The sequence below is a fragment of the Hyperolius riggenbachi genome, chromosome 8 (genome assembly GCF_040937935.1).
Source record: "Hyperolius riggenbachi isolate aHypRig1 chromosome 8, aHypRig1.pri, whole genome shotgun sequence".
Lineage (NCBI taxonomy): Eukaryota > Metazoa > Chordata > Amphibia > Anura > Hyperoliidae > Hyperolius > Hyperolius riggenbachi.
In genome coordinates, this window is record NC_090653.1 from 298518555 (window position 1) to 298536325 (window position 17771).

Sequence of the window (17771 nt, forward strand, 5' to 3'; positions counted from 1 at the left end):
ACTTTTAGCAATAGCCCCCTGAACAAGCATGCAGCAGGTGTTTCTCACATTATTGTCAGATCTGACAAGATTAGCTGCATGCTTCTTTCTGGCGTGTGATTCAGACACTACTGCAGCCAAATAGACCAGCAGGACTGCCAGGCAACTGGTATTGTTTAAAAGGGAAAAAAAGCTGCCATAGTTTCTAAATCACACACCTGAAATAAGCATACAGCTAATTTGGTCACACTTCAGCATTCCTAAAAAGGACTCCTTGAATATAATATTAAGTAACGTGTGAACATTACTAGTAATTTAGATTACCTGTTTAATTAATTACAATCAGATTCGAGATTGCAAAATGTATGCAAAAATGAATGCAAGCGAAATCCACCATTACAATCAGCACTGCTATCAGTTGAGGTTTCCAGAGGTCTTACCACGACTGGGAAGAACGCTTCAGTAAGGATAAATCCGGTAAGCCAGCTGACCACAACACAAAGACCAGACGCCATCCCACGAGTCTTCAGCGGTAATATCTCCGACATCAGCAGCCAGGTGATCGGGCCCCAGCCTAGGGCGTAACCTGCAGAAGGGGCACACAGATACTAAGAGTTACACCCTGCATACAGGACAAAAGAAGCGATACTGTGCAGCCTCCATACATACAGAATAAGAGCAGATACTGAGAATTACATCCGGCATACAGGACAAGAGAAGCCATACTGTGCAGCCCCCATACATACAGAATAAGAGCAGATACTGAGAATTACACCCGGCATACAGGACAAGAGAAGTCATACTGTGCAGCCTCCATACATACAGAATAAGAGCAGATACTGAGAATTACACCCGGCATACAGGACAAGAGAAGCCATACTGTGCAGCCTCCATACATACAGAATAAGAGCAGATACTGAGAATTACACCCGGCATACAGGACAAGAGAAGCCATACTGTGCAGCCTCCATACATACAGAATAAGAGCAGATACTGAGAATTACACCCGGCATGCAGGACAAGAGAAGCCATACTGTGCAGCCCCCATACATACAGAATAAGAGCAGATACTGAGAATTACACCCAGCATACAGGACAAGAGAAGTCATACTGTGCAGCCCCCATACACACAGAATAAGAGCAGATACTGAGAATTACACCTGGCATACAGGAGAAGAGAAGCCATACTGTGCAGCCCCCATACATACAGAATAAGAGCAGATACTGAGAATTACACCCGACATACAGGACAAGAGAAGTCATACTGTGCAGTCTCCATACATACAGAATAAGAGCAGATACTGAGAATTACACCCGGCATACAGGACAAGAGAAGCCATACTGTGCAGCCTCCATACATACAGAATAAGAGCAGATACTGAGAATTACACCTGGCATACAGGACAAGAGAAGTCATACTGTGCAGCCTCCATACATACAGAATAAGAGCAGATACTGAGAATTACACCCGGCATACAGGACAAGAGAAGCCATACTGTGCAGCCTCCATATATACAGAATAAGAGCAGATACTGAGAATTACACCCGGCATACAGGACAAGAGAAGTCATACTGTGCAGCCCCCATACATACAGAATAAGAGCAGATACTGAGAATTACACCCGGCATACAGGACAAGAGAAGCCATACTGTGCAGCCTCCATATATACAGAATAAGAGCAGATACTGAGAATTACACCCGGCATACAGGACAAGAGAAGTCATACTGTGCAGCCTCCATACATACAGAATAAGAGCAGATACTGAGAAGTACACACGGCATACAGGACAAGAGAAGTCATACTGTGCAGCCCCCATACATACAGAATAAGAGCAGATACTGAGAATTACACCCGGCATACAGGACAAGAGAAGCCATACTGTGCAGCCTCCATACATACAGAATAAGAGCAGATACTGAGAATTACACTTGGGATACAGGACAAGAGAAGCCATACTGTGCAGCCTCCATACATACAGAATAAGAGCAGATACTGAGAATTACACCCAGCATACAGGACAAGAGAAGTCATACTGTGCAGCATCCATACATACAGAATAGGAGCAGATACTGAGAATTACACCCAGCATACAGGACAAGAGAAGCCATACTGTGCAGCCTCCATACATACAGAATAAGAGCAGATACTGAGAATTACACCCGGCATACAGGACAAGAGAAGTCATACTGTGCAGCCTCCATACATATACAATAAGAGCAAATACTGAGAATTACACCCGGCATACAGAACAAGAGAAGTCATACTGTGCAGCCTCCATGCATACAGAATAAGAGCAGATACTGAGAATTACACCCGGCATACAGAACAAGAGAAGTCATACTGTGCAGCCCCCATACATACAGAATAAGAGCAGATACTGATAATTACACCCGGCATACAGAACAAGAGAAGTCATACTGTGCAGCCCCCATACATACAGAATAAGAGCAGATACTGAGAATTACACCCGGCATACAGGACAAGAGAAGTCATACTGTGCAGCCCCCAGACATACAGAATAAGAGCAGATACTGAGAATTACACCCAGCATACAGGACAAGAGAAGTCATACTGTGCAGCCTCCATGCATACAGAATAAGAGCAGATACTGAGAGTTACACCCGGCATAGAGGACAAGAGAAGTCATACTGTGCAGCCTCCATACATACAGAATAAGAGCAGATACTGAGAATTACACCCGGCATACAGGACAAGAGAAGTCATACTGTGCAGCCCCCAGACATACAGAATAAGAGCAGATACTGAGAATTACACCCGGCATACAGGACAAGAGAAGCCATACTGTGCAGCCACCATACACACAGAATAAGAGCAGATACTGAGAATTACACCCGGCATACAGGGCAAGAGAAGCCATACTGTGCAGCCCCCAGACATACAGAATAAGAGCAGATACTGAGAATTACACCCGGCATACAGGGCAAGAGAAGCCATACTGTGCAGCCCCCAGACATACAGAATAAGAGCAGATACGGAGAATTACACCCGGCATACAAGACAAGAGAAGCCATACTGTGCAGCCTCCATACATGCAGGATAAGAGCAGATACTGAGAATTACACCCAGCATACAGGACAAGAGAAGCCATACTGTGCAGCCTCCATACATACAGAATAAGAGCAGATACTGAGAATTACACCCGGCATACAGGACAAGAGAAGTCATACTGTGCAGCCCCCAGACATACAGAATAAGAGCAGATACTGAGAATTACACCCGGCATACAGGACAAGAGAAGCCATACTGTGCAGCCACCATACACACAGAATAAGAGCAGATACTGAGAATTACACCCGGCATACAGGGCAAGAGAAGCCATACTGTGCAGCCCCCAGACATACAGAATAAGAGCAGATACTGAGAATTACACCCGGCATACAGGACAAGAGAAGTCATACTGTGCAGCCTCCATGCATACAGAATAAGAGCAGATACTGAGAGTTACACCCGGCATACAGGACAAGAGAAGCCATACTGTGCAGCCTCCATACATACAGAATAAGAGCAGATACTGAGAATTACACCCGGCATACAGCACAAGAGAAGCCATACTGTGCAGCCTCCATTCATACAGAATAAGAGCAGATACTGAGAATTACACCCGGCATACAGGACAAGAGAAGCCATACTGTGCAGCCTCCATACATACAGAATAAGAGCAGATACTGAGAATTACACCCGGCATACAGGACAAGAGAAGTCATACTGTGCAGCCCCCAGACATACAGAATAAGAGCAGATACTGAGAATTACACCCGGCATACAGGACAAGAGAAGTCATACTGTGCAGCCTCCATGCATACAGAATAAGAGCAGATACTGAGAGTTACACCCGGCATACAGGACAAGAGAAGCCATACTGTGCAGCCTCCATACATACAGAATAAGAGCAGATACTGGGAATTACACCCGGCATACAGGACAAGAGAAGCCATACTGTGCAGCCTCCATCCATACAGAATAAGAGCAGATACTGGGAATTACACCCGGCATACAGGACAAGAGAAGCCATACTGTGCAGCCTCCATCCATACAGAATAAGAGCAGATACTGGGAATTACACCCGGCATACAGCACAAGAGAAGCCATACTGTGCAGCCTCCATACATACAGAATAAGAGCAGATACTGGGAATTACACCCGGCATACAGGACAAGAGAAGCCATACTGTGCAGCCTCCATCCATACAGAATAAGAGCAGATACTGGGAATTACACCCGGCATACAGGACAAGAGAAGCCATACTGTGCAGCCTCCATACATACAGAATAAGAGCAGATACTGAGAATTACACCCGGCATACAGGACAAGAGAAGTCATACTGTGCAGCCTCCACACATACAGAATAAGAGCAGATACTGGGAATTACACCCGGCATACAGGACAAGAGAAGCCATACTGTGCAGCCTCCATCCATACAGAATAAGAGCAGATACTGGGAATTACACCCGGCATACAGCACAAGAGAAGTCATACTGTGCAGCCTCCATCCATACAGAATAAGAGCAGATACTGAGAATTACACCCGACATACAGGACAAGAGAAGTCATACTGTGCAGCCTCCATACATACAGAATAAGAGCAGATACTGAGAATTACACCCGGCATACAGGACAAGAGAAGCCATACTGTGCAGCCTCCATACATACAGAATAAGAGCAGATACTGAGAATTACACCCGGCATACAGGACAAGAGAAGCCATACTGTGCAGCCTCCATACATACAGAATAAGAGCAGATACTGAGAATTACACCCGGCATACAGGACAAGAGAAGCCATACTGTGCAGTCTCCATACATACAGAATAAGAGCAGATACTGAGAATTACACCCAGCATACAGGACAAGAGAAGTCATACTGTGCAGCCTCCATACATACAGAATAAGAGCAGATACTGAGAATTACACCCGGCATAGAGGACAAGAGAAGTCATACTGTGCAGTCTCCATACATACAGAGTAAGAGCAGATACTGAGAATTACACCCGGCATACAGGACAAGGGAAGTCATACTGTGCATTCACCTACCCAGTACATAGACGCAGATGCAGATGAGGGGGATGATAGTGATGTAGTTAGTGGCCTCTGCGTGGTCGGTGGCTCCGTGGAGGGTCAGGTTCTGGATGGTGGAGTTGTGTTTGGCATCTACAGTGAAGCGTACATAGAAACCCATCCCCAGCGAGGAGACCAGCATCAGGGAGCCTGGAGGAAGGAGAAAGGGGGGTCATTAACTATCATCAGATATATATGCACGCCGACAGTCTGGTAAGCTTTATACACATCAGCAACCACACAAATTACATAAACGAGATCTACAGATATAAATAATGCACAGGACCCCAAAATGCTGGTCATGTGACCTGTATACCAGAGCTAAGCTTGTGGGCGGGTCTTATACTTCCAGGGTGGGTGTGGGGAGGTATCTCCACCTCAGGCTCCTCCCCAGGGGCAGGTTTAGCACTAGGCATGGGTGAGATCTATTAGCCTCTATACTTGCAGCCTGATTGGGACTATGGATAAGAATGGCCCTTCTGACAACCGTAACGACCCTGCATTGTGACATATCCCTGGAGAGGGTGTCAGTATTGTAAGCTATTTCTCCCAGTCACACCCCAGTCACTCCGCTGTCTTCTATTGTCTGTGTTAATCAAGCACCGAAATACGTCATCTAAAGATGGCCACACACCATACATTACAATGAAATAAAAATGATCATTTGTACAGAAAATGTGTTTGAGAAATCTGATCGGAATTCCGATTTTTATATAACTTGATCGAGAGTAGTGTATTTTCTGATCAGTTTTTATGAAGATTGAATGGTGTCGGGTAGATTGTCGATTTCTTAGTGTATGGACCTGAGCAATCATTACAGAGTTTAATAATTTTTTTCATAATTGGGGAAAAATTGAACACAGGTGTGTGGTAAATTTATCAGATATTTAAAATGTTACAATCAATCAGAGAATTGATTAATTTTGGAATTGAACTGGAGTGGGGGTCAGTCGGGTGTCGCTGTTGTTAAATATTCAGTGTGCCTGATGTTTATGTGATGCTGGGGACACCAGAACGCACGCCAGATACTCAGAAGAGATTGTCCATAACAGTCGCCTCGGCAAAGTGTCATCTACAGCGCGTAACAAGTTAAAACTAAACCAGAGATGAAGCACCCTCATGTATTTTACCATATATATCAATGGGAACATGACAGTGAACACCTGGGGCTTGATTCACAAAGCGATGCTAACTGTTAGCACGCCTGTGAAAACCCCCTTAGCACGTCTAAACGAGCTTTTCGCGCGTAAAACTTTACGCGTGCACTGCACAGAGCACAGGGCGCTCCGCGCGAAGTGTCCATTAAAGCCTATGGGACTTAGCACGCGCATAGGACTTTGCGCACGCAAAACTTTGCGCACAAAACTTGTGCGCGATCTGATTGAGAAATCTGGTGCTAACCTACTTAGCACCCTGGTTAGCACGTCTCAAGACTTTAGACGTGCTAAGTAGGTTAGCACCGCTTTGTGAATCAAGCCCCTAATCTGCTCTTTGTTTCATTCTTCACTGCTCAGCCTGCCTGTTATCACCTCTGATAAGAATCCCCGACTGAGCACTCAGTCTAGCTTTGCTACGGAAAGATTATAGCTGAGTCTGTCTTCTCTGGTATCTTTTCAAGCCCAAGCCTGCCCCCTTGTGGCTTTGATTTCCTGCTATGTATCTTCTTAGCAGGAAATCAGAGCCACAAGGGGGCAGGCTTGGGCTTGAAAAGATACCAGAGAAGACAGACTCAGCTATAATCTCTCCGTAGCAAAGGCAGACTGAGTGCTCAGTCGGGGATTCTTATCAGAGGTGATAACAGGCAGGCTGAGCAGTAAAGGATGAAACAGAGAGCAGGGTTCTCTAAAAACATTTCTCTAATGTTCCCACTGATCTATATGGTAACATACATGAGGGTGCTTCGTCTCTGGTTCACTTTAAGGAACTGTATTGAAAATAACAATGTATGAAATTGCTTATTTTTTTGTAATATTCATTTATGGTCTATTTAGCCCATTGTATAATCTTTCCTCTCCCTGATTTACTATCTGAAATGTATCACAGGTGGCAACATATCTAGTCCTGTCAGGTGATCTCTGCAGAAGGTTTCTTTACTGAGAGTTCCAAAGCCAGTGAAACTAATGGGAGGAGAATTGCACATAGCTAACCAGCCTAGGCTAAGCATTACCGTGATCTACTCCAACAGACACTTACTGGAGGTGAAGAGGAGGATCTTGCGTCCGGCTTTATCCATAACGAGGGCAGAAATCAGCACCGACACCAGCCTGACCAATCCAACGAGGGCGGCATCGTAATTCCCCGGCTGCAGGAGGAAGAGAGACTCTGGTCATGAAAGTCACAGGCCTCCCAGCATCTCACAGGAAAGCAATGCTATTCTTATTGATTTATATAGCGCAATCTTCTCTGGTGGACTGTGCTGCTAATTCCCTGTATCAAAAATGAGCTCAGTAAGGTGAATGGACTGTATGTAGAGATACAATGGGAGAGACCTGCCGCTAAGCGCTCTTTCACATTAGCTAACGAACAGCGGGGCTTGGATACCCCAATCATGAATTTGAGTGATCGCGAATTCGACTCTGCCCTCTTACAAATTGACTCGTGATCACAAGTAGAAAGGGATATCTGACTCGAGTTCGGTTTTGAGTCCAATAACCGCATGTAAATACGAGTCACAAGTCGGTTAATAGCAAAGGCCCCTTACATGTTAGAAGCACCAAATTTGCCAGATATGTTAAAAAGTGGATCCGAGATGAACTTTTACACATTGCATAATTGTGTTTCTTTCCTATTGTTTATAGGGCATTCCTCAAGCCAAATACTTTTTTGTTTTTGTTTTAATACTCTAATTCCTTATAAACTAAACAAGCCACGCCCACAGGTTTTCAGAGAGCCAAGGCACTTTCAGACAGTAGCAAGGGCTTATGGGAGCTCAGTCTGGGCAGGAGGAGGGGGAGGTATTACATAGTTACATAGTTATTTTGGTTGAAAAAAGACATGCGTCCATCGAGTTCAACCAGTACAAAGTATAACTCCAGCCCGTCTCCCACATACCCCTGTTGATCCAGAGGAAGGCGAAAAAACCCCCACAAGGCATGGTCCAATTAGCCCCAAAAGGGAAAAATTCCTTCCCGACTCCAGATGGCAATCAGATAAAATCCCTGGATCAACATCATTAGGCATATCCTAGTAATTGTAGCCATGGATGTCTTTCAACGCAAGGAAAGCATCTAAGCCCCCTTTAAATGCAGGTATAGAGTTTGCCATAACGACTTCCTGTGGCAATGCATTCCACATCTTAATCACTCTTACTGTAAAGAACCCTTTCCTAAATAAATGGCTAAAACGTTTTTCCTCCATGCGCAGATCATGTCCTCTAGTCCTTTGAGAAGGCCTAGGGACAAAAAGCTTATCCGCCAAGGTATTATATTGCCCTCTGATGTATTTATACATGTTAATTAGATCTCCTCTAAGGCGTCTTTTCTCTAGACTAAATAAACCCAGTTTATCTAACCTTTCTCGATAAGTGAGACCTTCCATCCCACGTATCAATTTTGTAGCTCGTCTCTGCACCTGCTCTAAAACTGCAATATCTTTCCTGTAATGTGGTGCCCAGAACTGAATTCCATATTCCAGATGTGGCCTTACTAGAGAGTTAAACAGGGGCAATATTATGCTAGCATCTCGAGTTTTTATTTCCCTTTTAATGCATCCCAAAATTTTGTTCGCTTTAGCTGCAGCGGCTTGGCATTGAGTACGATTATTTAACTTGTTGTCGATGAGTACTCCTAAGTCCTTCTCCAAGTTTGATGTCCCCAACTGTATCCCATTTATTTTGTATGGTGCTAGACCATTGGTACGACCAAAATGCATGACTTTACATTTGTCAACATTGAATTTCATCTGCCATGTATGTGCCCAATATAGCCATCCTATCCAGACCCTAGCCAGAGATTTCAGAGGCAGAGGGGAGGGGGAAGGAGGAGGAGGGGGGATTAGTTTTTTTCAGTCTGAGTGCTGAAGATGCAGATAAGCCTGCTTTTGTGTAATGTTTACAAATAACATGGCTGCTGTCGTATCACAGGAAGAAATAATCATATTCTATTAAAGCTGTTTGCAGCTAGATTTGCTGTGTAAATTATCTAAACTTTAGGTAAGATATATAGACAAGTTACTTGTTATACTTAGTTTTTCATCTCGGATCCGGAACAGTGGGAACAAGAGAAAAAAAAAAGACCTTATAGTTTTTGAGAAAATCGATTTTAAAGTTTTAAAGGAAAAAAATGATACATTTAAGTGCGGTAAATACATTAACTGTCATTTAAATGTATACTATTTTTCTTTGGAAAACAAAAGTTTGCTTTCCTAAAACAGAAAGAATTTGCGATAATTCAGGTTGGAGTGAGCTTGAGATGTCTCCCACAATGCATCACTGCTGAATATATGCAAATTAATAATTAACCATATTTTCCTTTGAAACTTTAAAATTGATTTTCTCAAAAACTATACGTTTTTTTGAAAAAAAAAAAGTTTCCTTTTGTTCCCCGTTCTTCTGTCAAATTTGGTGTTTCTGGCATGTAAGGGGGCTTTGCTATATTAACCACCCTGGCGTTCTGATTAAATCGCCAGGGTGGCTGCGGGAGGGTTTTTTTTAAATAAAAAAAAAACTATTTCATGCAGCCAACTGAAAGTTGGCTGCATGAAAGCCCACTAGAGGGCGCTCCGGAGGCGATCTTCCGATCGCCTCCGGCGCCCAGAATAAACAAGGAAGGGCGCAATGAGCGGCCTTCCTTGTTTTGCTTATATCGTCGCCATAGCGACGAGCGGAGTGACGTCATCGACGTCAGCCGACGTCAGCCGCCTCCGATCCAGCCCTTAGCGCTGGCCGGAACTTTTTGTTCCGGCTACGCTGGGCTCAGGCGGCTGGGGGGACCCTCTTTCGCCGCTGCTCGCGGCGGATCGCCGCAGAGCGGCGGCGATCAGGCAGCACACGCGGCTGGCAAAGTGCCGGCTGCGTGTGCTGCTTTTTATTTGACAAAAATTGGCCCAGCAGGGCCTGAGCGGCAGCCTCTGGCGGTGTTGGACGAGCTGAGCTCGTCCAGACCGCTCAGCAGATTAACAGCTAAAGTCGGCGGGTTTTTAATCACGAATACCGACTAGTGATCACGAGTGCATTCCTGATCGGTATTCGTGATCGAGAGCCAATCACTAATGCCGATTATGACCTCGTGATTTCAAAAAAATTCATGATCACGACCTCATGATGAGCATCCCTGCTAACGAGTGCATGAATCGATTTTGAGTGCTTTGTGACCTGCGGCGTGATGTCGGGAAGATGTGGCGCGACGCTGATCAGCGACGATCGTTCTAATTCCCCGACAGGAAAACGCAGCGGCCAGACGATTAAACTTTCCCAGATGTGTTACAACGTAACGCTCTGGAGCGCTCTGTCTAATGTGAAAGGTAATAGACTTCCATGTTACCCCTCTTACCGCCTCCATCAAAATGCGCACATCAGATCCTAGTGTGAAGGAGCCCTAACGGTGGCCACTAATGATACAATTTGCTGAAGATCCACTATGAACGATTCTTTGTATGAACGATTGTAAATGACCATTTAGGTCCACTAATGGACAAAAATCCCCTAACCAATCCGATCAGATTGAACCAAAATTTGGGTACATTTCATCAGTCTGATTGGATTGGTTGGGAGATTGTTGTCCATTAGTGGTCCCAAGCGAACATTTGCGATCATTCATATGAAGAATAATTTGTGATCGATTGTTCAGCAAATTATATCGTTAGTGGCCACCTTAAAGGATACCCGAGGTGACATGTGACATGAGGAGATAGACATGTGTATGTACAGTGCCTAGCACACAAATAACTAGGCTGTGTTCCTTTTTTTCTTTCTCTGTCTGAAAGAGTTAAATATCAGGTATGTAAGTGGCAGTTTCTGTTTGGGTAGGGGTTGGGTCAGATTATAGCATAACCCCCACTGATAAGTCATTACAACTATAAAACACTTTCCTGTCAGTAAATGGCTTCTGTGAGCAGGAAAGAGATAAAAAGGGTCAATAGTTCATAGATATTTAGCTCTGGCACACTTAATGAATGTGTTATTGAGAAGAGGCCATGAAACAGTAAAAACTTAAAAATGATATTGAAATATAAAATAAAACTGTGGAATAACTAAAAAAAGGTCATTTTTAGTAGGAGGATAGATACAATTGCTTATCACATCATTTATCTTTCGCCTCGGATGTCCCTTGCACACTGCTGGCTGATGTCGCAGGGGGGGGGGGGAATGCGAGGACAATGGAGTTGGTTGTCCCTTGGGTAAGTTGATCTGCTGGGCAGATTGGTGGCTGGAGGGGGGTGGGCTGTATACACATGACTGCCAGCTGAGACGGTCGATATTGGCCACCTCAGACGACTTTGATCATGCGTGTGTATGGGCTCTAATTTTGCCTCTCAGCGAAGGCTGCGTTCCCACTGGAGCGAAGAATGGACATTTTAGCCCGATAATCGGACATTGAATGGCTTCTATTTTATGTAAAGGAGCCGGTCACACTTGCCACTCCACAGTGGATCTGCTGCAGTAAGCGGGCTGCACTTCTGTGCCGTCAGCGATAATCTAGGGCCAATAGGATATATAGCCTATGGGGAACCACCCCCCCCCCCCCCCCCCAACCTGGGCTCCAGACAGATTATTGGAGCGGATACTACACTGTCTGTTCCTGCTGGCCACACATGGTCCAGCAACAAGTGGGGACAGAGCCTAACGCTGGGAATACACGATGCGTTTCTGCCGCTCCATTCTCCTCTCGATCGTTTTCGCCGCTTGATTCTGCAGATTCTCTTATCTTCCGCTCGTTTGTCTTATCTTTTTCCATTCACTTCTCTCAGAAATCGAGCGGCGAAAGAATCGAAAGGGAAATCGGACATGGCGGAAATGATCTATCGAACCATCTAATCACCTCAAAAACGAGCCGTGTATCCCCAGCATTACGCCAGGGCGGGGCGGACTCAGATTCCTGCCAGCGGCGCCGCTGTGACGAGGTGTCACTGGGAACTGATAAGTGTTATCGGACAGATAAGAGCCGCCATTGTCTTGTCACAGAACACGGTTATCTCTGATTCCCTGATTATCAGAATGGAGATTGTCACCGGATATCTCTCCATCAGTAAATCGCTCGCTGGAAATGACTCGGCTACCATATTGCTGTGAAATAAATTTCCACTCGCAGACATGAGAACACAGGGCCGGATTTGTAATCTTTACCGCCCTAGGCCACTGTCACCAGCCGCCCCCCTTCAGTATAGGTAGCGAGATTACCCCTCCCCCTTCCCTCCAGTATAGGTAGTCAGATGACCCCTCCCCCCCTCCAGTATAGGTAGCCAGATGACCCTTCCCCCCCTTCCCTCCAGTATAGGTAGTCAGATGACCCCTCCTCCCCTCCAGTATAGGTAGCCAGATGATCCCTCCTCCCTTCCCCCCAGTATAGGTAGCCAGATGATCCCTCCCCCTTTCCCTCCAGTATAGATAGCAAGATGACCCCTCCCCCTTTCCCTCCAGTATAGGTAGCCAGATGACTCCCTTAATCCCTCCCTTTCCCACTCCCCCCTGTCAGTATAGGTAGCCAGCTCGCCTCCACACCGCAGCAGCCATCAGTGTCACTCATTTCTCTGCTCGTCTCCAGTGCAGAAGCTTCCTCTTCCCCCTCTGTCTCCAATGCTGCCCAAGTCCATAGCCGCCGGCCACAATGCAAACGTGCACAGAGAGCAAGGTGGCTGCTGTACAGTCGGCTAGCAGCAGAGTACCGCAGTCAGGCGCTCGCCTGATCTTCCTGCATTGTAGCATTTGCAAGCTTGCAAATGCTGCATAAGTTCAGCCTGCTGCTTTGGTGCCCTTCCTACTGTGGTGCCCTAGGCCATGGCCTAGGAGGCCTTGGCCTAAATCCGGCCCTGCGTACAGAGTCCGTACACCTAAAATTCAGCAGCTTGTTCATCTGCATCCAGGCTTTTTCATCAGATCTGCAATTACTGCCTGAAAACTGCTGCAGGCATCTCCTATGCTACGCTCTGAGAGTCACAAACCCCTCCCCATCCCCTCCCCCTCTACTCTGGGGATGTTCTATTTCTACCCCTATGGCTTCTAAATACATTATTCTCTGATAGCTTTAATAGTACATCAGTGCTACATGCGTTCTGCAATCTGTTATTATTAAAAAATGACTTTTGTGTTCCATGTAGCAGATTGCTGTGAAGTTCCAGAAATTACTGTAAGCCGGGGCAGTTTCTGGGTACAGGCCATCTAGGCAAAGCTCTAGCGCCCCCTTTAGTCTACAAAGTATAACACAGAATCCGTATTTGTAAGAAAATTCAGTTTCAGGCAGTCTGTTCCACCTTCTGCAGCACCCCTGTGATGTCTTGAAGATTCTCAGTGTTCTTTGTAACTTTGTAATGTAATTCTTGGCCAGTGCTACCCCAATAATCCCCCCCCCCCCCCCCCGTAGAGTGAATATGTGGGGAAGACTGTCCAGTCATTATGTCTAGGGCACCAACTGGCACACAAACAGCCCAGCTCCAAGCTCTAGTTGCCCCCTCTTTACTCTGGATTCTGCACTCCGTGTTGCACTAGTTTACAGATATCCCGGGTATTTTCCTCTTCCTGCCTGAGTAATCAGTTGCTAAAGCTGCAGTCACATATCTTGCCTTCTATTAACCCTTTAGCAATCATTTCTATGTTCTGATATGACCCCTTTCTGCCTAATATCAAACATTTTTATAAAAATTAATTCTGGGTTTGCGGATTGCCGGTAATCTCCGCTAAATTGAGGATAATGATTTAAACGTCTCCGGATTGGAAATCTTTCTTGGGCTCCCTGCACACTGCAAATACGTTTTGCTATTCCGATTCCGTTTCCGATTTGCAATTCCGATTTTCCCTGAATGCAATCAACAGAAAGATGGAGGAAAAAACGCAGCATGCAGTAACGATTAAAAATCGGAATCGGAAACGGATGTAAAAACCGATTAAAAATCGGAATCAGAATCACATGCAGTGTGCAGGGAGCCTTATACTGCCCATACACGGTACAATTTTGTCATCAGAGACATTTGATTGATTATTCCATTTTGTTGACTCATTTTTAAAATTCTTTTCGAGGTACACGAAGCTTAGATTCTTCCAAAAATCTGAGAAAAACAATCGAATTTGAAGACAAAGTTGGTTTATCCAATACTATTTTCTTATACGACTTACCATATACTATACAATTTCACAAACAATCACCCAGCTTTTTCCAACACGTCCGATCAGATTTTTATCAAAAAAACATAATTGTTCATTTTTTTTCGATTTTCACTCTATTCGATCGTTTTGGTCAAATAAACAGGAAAATCAAACGTTTCATGTATGAACACCATTAGAAGCCGGCCAGAAAGGCATAACTACAGCCATTGCACACCATGCAGTTGTTACGGCAACCATGCGGTTAAAACGCGGCGTAGAGATCATCAGGGAATAACAAATTTTCACAACTTTGACATTTTGTTGCAAATTGTATGCAAATTAGCAGCACGTGCATTTGATTGGTGAGACTCCGAGCTGCATATAATTTGCTACAAAATTTGCGTCAGGTCAGAAAGGAGCATCTCATGGATTAGCTGTATCAGTGTGTGGAGGCGGGAGTACTCGTTGCTGATTGGCTGAGCGGCTCTCCCGCTTCCAGCCGTCACAGGAAGTCCCGCCTCTGCTCTCTGCATGACAAGGTCACATGACAGTGGCGACTCACAAGAATGACTTTGGTCCTCTGGAAGATGGGCTCCAGGTAGGTCAGTATGGGGTTAATGCCGGACATCTGCTGCAGGAACCTCATGAGGACGGCGGTCAGGATAGGCTTGTAGTAATGACGTTCTGACAGCTCCGCACACGTCAGAGAACTATTCTGTGGACAGGAAGTGACATTATATTTATTATTACGGATTTATGAAGCACCAACATATTCAGTGGCCCTGTGCAAAGTAAGAAACAAACATGGGGTACATAATAATACAGACAGAAGTCAGTACAAAGTACAGAATTTATAATAACAGTGACATAATATGAATAAATGTGTAACAAAATCCAAGACACAAACAGGAGAGAAAGCCCTGCCCTTGTGAGCTTACAATCTAAAGGAACAGGGGGTGGGCCGTGGGGGAGAAGAGAACAAGAGGTAGGGTAGTGTACAATATTCATACCTAGAGGCAGTGTGTGCTTTAGGTTATGTGGTAGAAAGTACAACTTGATCAACGAGAACTGGCCTAAGTTAGAGCGTATGCTTGACGGAAAAAGTGAGTTTTGAGGGAGTTTTTTGTCAAAGGTGGGAGAGTGATGGATGTGATGTGGAAGGGCATTCCAGAGGAGGGGTGAGGCACATGAGAAGTCTTGTATACGTGAATGTGAGGAGGAGATTCTAGAGGAGGACAGCAGGAAGTCATGTGCAGATCTGAAATTGCGATTGGGTTTGTATCTGGAAACCAGTGAGGAGATGTACCGGGAAGAGAGATTGTGGAGAGCTTTGTAGGTTAGGGTTAAGAGTTTGAACTGGATCCTCTGGGTAATCGGTAGCCAATGAAGTCTGTCAGAAGGTAATCCACAAAGTATTATTCTACAATAGTCCAGACGAGATATTATAAGAGCATGTGTTAACATTTTAGTTGTGTCCTGAGTGAGAAAAGGTCAGATAGATATGTTTTATAGTTGGAAAATGACAGGAGCTGGTTAGGGAGTGAATGTGAGGAACAAAGAAATCATGTTACATCTATTCTCATAATTGTCCTGGTACCCCCAGTGTCAGCGTGTCATTGTCCTGTGACCTCCTGAAGCAGGCAATTTGGGCTCCCGCCGACGGCGAAACTTTGGGAAATCACGTTTTATTTTCTTGTGGTGGAGTTTAAGGTTAGGGGGGGGGGGGGGATTAGAGTTAGGCATCAGGTGGGAAGTTTGTGCAGATGTGGGACATTAGGGTTCAGGTAGGTAGTCTGTGCAGGGAGGGGGGGTGGTTACTGTTAGGCATTAGGTAGACAGTTTGGGGGGTGTTAGGGTTAGGTAGATAGTTTGGGGGGGGGGGGGGGTTAGGGTTAGGAAAGTTTGTGCGGCGGTGGTTAGGATTAGGTAGGGAGTTTGTGCAGGGGGAAGTTAGGGTTTGGCATCAGGTAGGTAGATTGTGCGGGAGGGGTTAGGTATCAGGAAGTTTTTGCGCGGGGGTAGGGGGGGGGCTGAGGTTAGGGTCAGTGTGACATTGTTCTGTCCCCCTCAGTGTCAGTTGGCCTCATCCTACCTTATTCATGATGCTGTCTTTAATCCTGGTGAACTCGGCTTGGTACTCGGTGTTGGGGCCCCGGAGCCACACCAGGGCCTGCAGCGCCCTCTCTTCTTTCCCTTTGGAAATGAGGAATCGGGGGGAGTCCGGCATGAAGCAGAGGAGGATAAGCATGGTGATTACCGGTAACTCGCCCGCTATTGCCAGCCAGCGCCACGGCACAACTATACCTGCCGGGACAAAAAACACCATTTACCGGAACACCAAATACACAGAAACCCCTTCAGCCCGAAAGAGCCCAACACTGAAGGCAGATATTCAAAGCAATCATCCGTATTACTGCACATTATAAGTATTGCCTTTCATACCAAACCCTTCAAGTTCAATAGTCATGTCCATTATAGATCTGTGTTTTCCCCTAGCTGTGCACCTATCCGTGCAGGCAGGGCCGGATTTGTACTTTCCAGCGCCCTAGGCTGGCTGTCACCAACTGCCCCCCCCCCATTCTTTCCAACTCTGACTATTTTGAATGGGCCCCCCTCTGTTTTGCTGCTTTGCCCTGTTCAACAAAGAAGCAGTGCATGCTCTGTCCACTCCCTGTAATTTTGCGCTCCTGTCTGCATGCACAGCAGGCGATAGTGTTCTGGGCTTACATACTTCAGAAATGATGCTCATGTATGAGCACTCAGCAGCTCTTGTCAAGTACACATACCCATAACACTCCCTCGGCTCCTGTGCACATGCATACAGGAGTGCAAAATCACAAGGAGCCCCAGTGGACAGCGCTGCTTCTTTGTCCTCTGTGCTACTTGCTGCCGTCAGAGCCACAAATAGGGGACAGAGCAGTACAATGCAGAGAAGCCCATCCAAACCAGAGAACAGGTAAGTAGAAGGATCCGACACTACACACACTGGCATAGATGTAGTGTAATGCTATGTACACATGATGCAATTTTCTGACAGATTTACTGTCAGGTCGATTATTTCCATCATGTCTGATCTAATTTCAATTTTTCGATCAATTTGCTGTTCACTTCTATGAAAAATCATTCAGAAAATTGATTGGAAAGCAGATCGGACATGTTGGAAATAGTCGATCTGACAGTAAATCTGTGAGAAAATTGCATTGTGTGTATCCAGCATAAGCTCAGCTGTACTTTACACAGTGACAATTTAGCACTAAGACAGATTTTAAAATCAGTCAGCAGGAAGTTTTGTAACAGAATAACACTTTTTATTGGCTAACCAAAAGAAAAACAGTGAGCCAATGGTTAATGAGCCTTCAGACTTTGTTACTGTATACAAGTTGTTAGGCACACAGCTATATATACAGTCAGCAGGAGATGCATTAATTGTTTTCTAAATATAAATAAATGTAACACAGTTGTCATTCTGTTTCAAAACAT

At 45.3% G+C, this 17771-nt stretch overlaps 1 protein-coding gene across 2 annotated transcripts in view; it reads right to left on the minus strand.

Annotated features, from left to right (window-relative positions):
- The window catches only part of SLC2A6 (solute carrier family 2 member 6), a 290346-nt gene that overhangs the window by 2062 nt on the left and 270513 nt on the right, over positions 1-17771 (minus strand). For both annotated transcript variants that reach the window (XM_068249220.1, XM_068249217.1), the window contains 5 exons: positions 16384-16595; positions 14854-15006; positions 7250-7358; positions 5033-5206; positions 420-565 (listed from right to left, as the gene is read on the minus strand). In XM_068249220.1, the coding sequence (XP_068105321.1) occupies positions 420-565; positions 5033-5206; positions 7250-7358; positions 14854-15006; positions 16384-16595 (794 nt within the window). The remainder of the gene's footprint in view (positions 1-419; positions 566-5032; positions 5207-7249; positions 7359-14853; positions 15007-16383; positions 16596-17771) is intronic.